Genomic DNA, 7,706 nt, shown 5'->3' on the forward strand with positions numbered 1-7,706 from the left:
CTATAATGCCTGTGCACAAAGGGGCCCAATTAAGGTTGCTCTGTCTCTTTGACCAACCAATCTCAGATGTAACCCCGCACTCCCGCTCCTTCTCAGATGTGACTCCTTTTCCCCCGTTTCCCATCCCAGTTCTCTGTTCCCTGTACCGGTTCCCACTCCCAGTCTCCTTGACAGGGAAGTTTCAAGCCACCTTAATAGTAGATGATGCGACCAGCTTCACCTAGAGAGAAAGAGAGAGGGAGGAGGGGAAAGGCGGGTGGGACTGCCAGCACTTTAGATAGTATTTAATACATCATCCAATTCTATCAAAATGGGTGAGCAGATTCTCTTTTTAAAATTGATTTCTGCCAGTTTTTATATTGCAGGGAGCAATTTTTCCCACACTTGTTTCACATAAATCCTGATGTGATATTTTTGCATAGAATAAAAGTATACTGTTTATTATTACAGTTTCCAAACTGTGAGCTTTTTGTTTCAGATTCCTTTTTCCCAAGAATGTCTCCCTGGATGGTGGCTTGGAGTGTGACTCTAGTGATTTTGTTGGTGTTCATCAGCCTTACTCTTATTCTGTTCAAATTAAAAGGTGAAGCTCTAATGGGGGAAAATACAGTGTAATCAGAATGAGATTTTCTTTTTAGAAAAGACAGTTTAGATTTTCTACATGAGAAAGTTACACCAGCTTATGACGTGAATTTAAATTGATTTTATTAAACCAGAGCAAACCCCTGTGTGGACACTTCAGTTTAGTTTGAACCTGTTCCTAGAAAAACCCTAAAACTAGGTTTGCACTAGTTTTTAACTAGACTTTCAGTGGGGCCTGATGGAATTAGGTTCCCAACTCCCATTGAAATACAATGTGCTTTGGCTCTTAACTCCCCTACGCTTCTATGCAAATCTCTGTGTTAAGTGGTTTTTTGATGTTTAATTCTACGTATTCAAAAGATTATTGCGGCATTAATGAACAGCTTATTACTGTTGGTGTGGCAGGCTCGATCAGGTGTTTTTTTGTTTTTAACTTGTGAGCAAATCTTCAGCCTTGGGGATGAGGGGCTATGTTTTTGTTGTTAGTTTTGGGCTCTACCAAGTATCCGGAAGAGGGGGCTGAACAGGAAACAGGAGAGTTTGCTCATTGTCTTGATCTCAGGTCACAGTCAATTCTTGAGGAATCAATTCTTGAGGTTCTCTAGGAAGCAAATATCCACAGGATTGGTGCTGTGCCCCAGCTCTTAAACAGATTCTTGGAGGAAGCTGTTCAGCCTGCCACAACTCCAAGGGGTCTCATTCATCCTTCAGAGTAGATCCCACAGCCTCACCACCTTCTTGAATAAGCCTCTGGCTCCAGCACTCCTGTTTTCACAACAAGAGCTCTGCCCAGCGAGTCCATACTGAGACAGATTACTGAGCAGAGGCTTGTATGCTCTTCAGGGACTAATGCACCCCAAGAAGTATTTGCAGTGACACCAAATACCCTTTTCAAAACAAAGTAGGATTTATTAGTCAATGGGCATCAATTCTTGGAGCTCCCTCTAACCAATCCCTGGTGCTAGGTGAAGTTCTTGAATGAAGGAATTGCCTGTGTGCCGTTTGTGATGATCTCTGTTCTAGGACATGTCCATATGTGCAAATAAATCAAATTACACTTAGAGTGTACCCAGAATGTGTCACTGATTTCTTCTTCACTGGGAACCCTACCTGTAAGTCCCTGGAGAGCTGCAATGGCTTGTAGAGGGACAACATTATTATTACACAAGGACTCATAATGAAAATATTCTTTTAAACCTAGATTCACTGAAAAAGTCCTTACTTTTTATTTGTTTTCTTTTTTAGGAAAACATCTGGACACGATCAGTAAGTTCCATTTTTCTTCTGGTAGAATCAATGTTAAGCTATGAAAGTTTTTTTATGAATGTGACAATGTCAACTTGAAAATAACAATAAGTACCACTAATACCATTAGCATAATTTGTTATGTAGGTAATTGTTGGGTTGAATGAATGTGACTGCTGATGGCAGAGGATGCGGATAAAGCACAACAATAATATGATTGCAAGCAGAATCGTTTATTCCATCTTGTTCTGCTTATATACCTTTTTATCATCTTTGCATACAATGGTCACACAATTGCTGATTGGCTATTATATGATTTCACCTACTTCACACGGGAACAGCTTACATATTACTGGTAGCTTCTTAGCTCACACAACTATCTTGTTTACGACCTTGAATAATTTGTTATGTGGAGGTACTCGCCGCCAGTGGGCTGAGTGAAAGGAAGCTCCCAGTACTGTACCTGTGTCTGCAGTGAGGCAACATGGAGTGGGTGACCAGAGGGACTGTGCACTTGATTCCCATGGCAGAAATGGCTCCAGGACAGCTCCATATAAACAACTACGGAGATGGGCTGGTGGCAGCCCAGGATCAAGTGAGGATGTGGCCACTAGGGTCAGAATTATATGCACCGAGTGCCAACAGCCCCGGCATGTAGGCGATGCATCTGAGTTATAATTGTGACCTTTCATCCAGCTCAAGGCTGGAATAATGGCTGCTGAGAGACTTCTGAGCTGCCTTCTGCCTTTCCTTATAGAGCTGCACCAGGCTAGCTTCAGCAGTGTAAAAAGCCACCCTGGTGCAAGTCACTTATTCTGAGTTCAACCCCTAGGATTGTAGTGATGCAAAACAGTGCACACAGTGTAGACAGGCCTAAATGATCAATGATTGGGGGGCAGGCACCTAAGAGAAGCTTTTAAGGGTGTCTTTTTCTTTCTGTTTATTTATTTAGGTAAACTTCACACAGAGCTGGGTAAGGGCATTTTTTGTTTTGTTTCTCTCTAATGCAGTCTTTTCTTTGATATTGAATCCTATTAATATTGCATTTGTCACTGCTTTTGATACTGCTTCATTCTCATCCTTATCTATATGTTTGCTTTCAGAGTGGAGAAGATCCCTTGGTGATGCAGGTAATGACAACTCATATTTAATCAATGGGAGATCCTGCACCTTTCACTGTACAAAAAATAAAGAGAAAAGTGTAATATGATATTTTCCCTGTTCAGAGAAGAGAGGGCCTTAAGATTCAAAGGAGAGAGAGGAATGGATCACCACAATACACCCTCATTACACGTTGCTCCCATAATTCTGGAAAGAATCCCTGCTATGAGTGACTGAGAGTTATTGTTTCTTAGGGTCCCAGCCCTAGTGTCAGTTAGTGGAATAAGAGTGAGCAGACCCAAGAGTTCAAACCAAGGAGTAACTCTAATCAGTATTCAATGTCTGCTTCTTTTCTCTCCTCCCCTTTTAACTCTCTCCATCAAATCCCAACTTTCTGCTCTTTTTAACCATCTTTTCCTCCATGAATTCATTTCCAAACCCTCTTTCTCCTCCCTCCAACACTAACTTCCTTCTCTTGTAGAAGTTCCTTGCTTGTAAATCAAAATCCCAATTTTAAAAATGAAATCTGGAGTGATAATTCTCTTTGTCTGGCTTTGATGACTAGCTGCAGAATTTTATTTAGGGTTATATAGTATCTTGTCATTGTCTACAAATCTCAGATATGTGGTAGGATGGAGCAGGCATCATGCTGGCATCAACAGGAGACATCCAAGCTCAAAGATTTTAAAATTAAGGGAGGGAGGGCACATTAGGGAAAAGATCATTGTGACTATGTGAATGATGTGAATGATGTGAAATCTCTGGGGCTTCCCTGTGATTCCGAGGTCTCTAGTCCACTTCATGGGGAGAAGTGGAGGAGAAACATTCTGAGTCTCAGGCTCGGCTCAGCAAACTTTCTTCTTTGGTCATTTGTGTAGGGAGTGACTCTATTGTACATGTTGGTGAGATCTCAGAGCTGCTCCCCATTCCCCTGGTAAATCCCAGAGAAAGGAGATTTCCTGATTCAGTCTCCAGCTGGGGCAGATTCTGTCACTGACACCATCAAACCCTCCCCCAGGGCTGAGCTCTGCCCCTAACGCTCTGATTCTCTCTCTCCCAGCGAATGTGACTCTGGATCCAGACACGGCTCATCCCTGGCTCGTCCTGTCTGAGGATGGGAAAAGTGTGAGATGGGCAGACACACGGCAGGATCTGCCCGACAACCCTGAGAGATTTGACACTGCGCCCTGTGTGCTGGGCTGTGAGGGATTCACCTCGGGGAGACATTGCTGGGAGGTGGAGGTGGGGGATGGGCAACACTGGGCTGTGGGGGTGGCCAGAGAGTCTGTGAGGAGGAAGGGAGGGTTCAGCCTTAGCCCTGAGGGGGGGATCTGGGCTGTGGAGCAGTGGCTGGGTCAGTTCCAGGCTCTCACCTCCCCTGTGACCCCCCTGCCCCTGGGCCGGGTCCCCAGCAGGATCCGGGTGTGTCTGGACTGTGACCGGGGGCAGGTGACATTTTTCGATGCTGGTGACCAGGCCCCGATCTTCACTTTCCCGCCGGGCTCTGTCCCTGGCGGGAGAATCCACCCCTGGTTCTGGGTGTGGCCAGGATCCCGGGTCAGACTGTGTCCCTGAGACACTGGGGACCCTCTCTAGCCTCTATGACCCTGGAGGACTCGCATCTACCCAGGTACTTCATCTCTATGATCCCTGGAAGCTCCTTCCCCCTCCCTGCAGCACCAGGGATGGGAGGGGGAGGTGGCTGAAGAACCCCTGGAGCTGCAGGGGGAGCAGAGGGGCCCTGAGGGGCAGATGTGGGGCTGGGCAGGGGCAGAATTAACAGCCGGGCTGGGGACAGGCAGACGTGGGGGTGGCCGGACCCAGCATTAATTAATGAGGTTTGGGGGGTTGGGAGAAGCTGGAAGCTCCGCAGCGGCAGGGAGGGTTTGTACAATCTGTGGGGTTAGATCTCACTGGGGCTCCCAGCCAGAGCTCCTGCCGCAGGGCCACAGTCACCTTCCTCTGTCGCTGCAGGGCTGGCACCACAGTAATTGTCACACACACGCAGGGGATGGGCAGGGAGAGTTCAAAAATCATGACTCTGATTCATGATTTTTAACTGCTGGGGGAAGGCTTGAACCAGAGCGAACAGAGGAAACGAGGAAAAGATAAAGTAAAACAAAACTGCCAGAGAATCCTAGAGAAAGGATGCAAAATAGCTATGAAAATAATGAGAGGAAAACATTCTTAAGAAGGGAACCAGCCAGAGGCAGCGAGAGGGGAAGGGATAAACTCAGGGAGAGAATGGAGAACGTGAGGGGCAATGATCTGTGGCAGGGATCAGAGGAGAGTTGAAGAGAAACAGAGAAATTAGCAGGATGGGAAATGAGGGCTAGAAAAAGGGTGAGTAAAAATGAACAGTATGAAAGCAAAGGGAGAAGAAAAGAGACAGAGAGATTTATAAACCATCCTGAAGATGAGCCTGTCACTCATAAATTGTCCTTGACTTTGTTGCCATTTTAGTGTTGTTAAAAAAATGTTCCCAAAATCTGCGGGTCTCTTTTCATTGTTGTGGTTAGTGAAGCTGCTTCTCAGCTCCTTTTCACCCTGCTGGTATTTGTGTATTTAGGGTAAATAAAGCAGCAAAGACAATTCTGGTTTGTTCTTTTTTAATTTTCCAACTGCAATTGTGGGGAGGCAGAGCTGTGGGATTTGCTTCTCTTCCTGGTTGTGTCACCCCAGCACCAGCAGCACTATACCTGCATGTGCCTATGATGAGAGCTCTGGTTTTACTGGGATATGTTGCTATCCAGCCTGTGCTCTGTCTTTTGTGCTGTCTATTATCATGTAAATCAGGAATTCCTCAGCTGTGCTCTGTGGAGAAGTGGCTGAATATGTGGTGCTGATTCTCCTCTTTGTTCCCACAGGCACTGAATTTATTCAAAGGTGGCTAAAGCGATATGAAATATGTTGTTCACATTTCTTCTGCCCATCAGGAATTGCCATGGGTTCCAGGGAGATGTTCATGGGGTGGGACTGGCTCCCAGAGACAGTCTCTGGGGGTTTGTGTACACTGGGATGCAGGTGTCTCTCTGCCATTGTACAATCTGTGTGTAGACCAGGCAAGTGATGGTTTTACGTCAGTGTAACTGGTCAAGAAAAATTCTGTGGTTGGAGAGTGTGGGGGGAGGTTAGGGGTCACTACACTGAAGTGAAAGCATTACTTGCCTCATCTCCAGTAGGATAGTGTAATGAGATCATGACCTCAGGTTTGTGTTTGCACTAAGAAAACATAAATGTTGTGGTGGAAGGATCCTAAATTTAAAGTCCCCTGGTCTAACCTTTTATTTATTTATCGCTGAGAAAACAATTCTGGGCAGATCCTCTGCTGATGTAAAGTTTCATTGCTACACAGCACTGCTGAGATCTCCCCCAGCAAGTTTACAGTGCATTGAACGGCACCTCTTCCCCAACACAACTACAACGGCTAGAACTGCATAAGGCAGAGCTGTAACTTCAGAAGTTGGCCAGGGGTCAAGGGGTGAACCTGCGACTGGTGACCCAGATTATATTGTCTGTTTTTCAAGACTCTCTCTCTGTGTGGCCTCAGGCAAGTCACTTCATTTCTCTGGACCTCAGCCCCCATCTGTGAAAAGGGGTGTGTAGGCTGGTGGCACAGTTCAGCCAGCGGCATCGCAACCCTTCCTCAGGTCCAGGTTCCGAGGAAGGCCACAGCACCTTTCTCCAAGGGGAATTAGCTCCCCGTTTAGGAGTCTGTAGCCCTGGCCCCCAGGTGGGCCGGGCATCCCTGTCTGTCTGTAGCCCCCTGGCCCTCACGTAGGGAAGGGCAGCCTTCCAACAGGTGGGGTGGACCAGTAGTCTATTGCCCCGGGCCCTCAGACAGGGTGGGGCAGGCAACGGAGTCTTTAGCCCCGGCTCGCAAGTGGGGCTGGAAAGTACCAAGGTCCTATGGTCCCCGGCCCTCAAACAGGGAGCGGGGTGGTGAGTAGTCCGGTGCCCCCAGGTGGGGCCGAGCAGACAAGCAGCCTGGTGCCCCCGGTCCTCAAGTAGGTGGAGCCGGTACAGTCTACAGCCCCTGGCCCTCAAGCTGGGCAGGGCTGGCGAAAGAGTCAATGGCCTCTGGCCCTCAAGCAGGCGGGGCACGTAAGCAGATTGCAGCCCATGGCCCTCAAGCGGGCAGGGCAGGCACAGTGGTCTGTAGCCCCCGGCCTTACAGTCAGGTGGGGCTGGCAAATCTCAGGGTCCTCTGGCCAACAGTGTAGAGGACGCCAAGCACTCCCAGGGTAGTTAGGGAAGGGGGGAGGGGGACGCAGGCCCACCCGACTCCACTGCGTCCCAGGCCAGGGCCCTATCAGTGGCACAGCGTTTTGTCACTGAGTCATCGGGGATCCAGCCGCAACACACTGACTGACTCAGTCACACTCAGCCACTCTCTGGTCGGCTGTCCCTGGGCTACTTCCTCCCACCCAATCCCATGGTACCTGCATCCACATAGCTCCCTCCGGGTCACTGGGGAAGGCGGCGAGGGGGCATCCTGCAAGTCCCTCACTGTCAACTAGTGGCAGGTCTGGAAACGCCTCTGGGTCATCCACAGAGGGTAGCTCCTCCAGGGCAGGGCCCCAGGGGTTCTTCCGGTCCACGCCGGTGGGTCCTCCACATCAGGCAGCTCCTCCAGGTCAGGGCCAGCCTCACGGGGTTTCTCCCACCCAGTGGGCTCAGGCAGCTGCTCCCAGATCCCAGGGTCCGGCAGCCCTCTCCAGTCACTCGGGCCTGGCAGGTCAGGGAGGCTTTGGAGGCTCCAGTCAGCAATGCGGTTG

At 48.5% G+C, this 7,706-nt stretch overlaps 1 protein-coding gene across 1 annotated transcript; it reads left to right on the forward strand.

The window, feature by feature from the left end:
• The first annotated feature begins 472 nt into the window (after positions 1 to 472).
• On the forward strand, positions 473 to 4,503 carry LOC137141488 (butyrophilin subfamily 1 member A1-like). The gene is made up of 5 exons (XM_067530379.1): positions 473 to 583; positions 1,828 to 1,848; positions 2,780 to 2,800; positions 2,931 to 2,957; positions 3,989 to 4,503. Exons 1-5 carry the CDS (start codon positions 496 to 498, stop codon positions 4,501 to 4,503), a joined length of 672 nt encoding a protein of 223 aa, XP_067386480.1. The 5' UTR covers positions 473 to 495.
• The last annotated feature ends 3,203 nt before the right edge of the window (positions 4,504 to 7,706 follow it).

Source organism: Emydura macquarii, unplaced genomic scaffold, assembly GCF_026122565.2.
Source record: "Emydura macquarii macquarii isolate MOO-44397 ecotype Brisbane River unplaced genomic scaffold, CSIRO-AGI_Emac_v2 contig_3067, whole genome shotgun sequence".
Classification (NCBI taxonomy): Eukaryota; Metazoa; Chordata; order Testudines; family Chelidae; genus Emydura; species Emydura macquarii.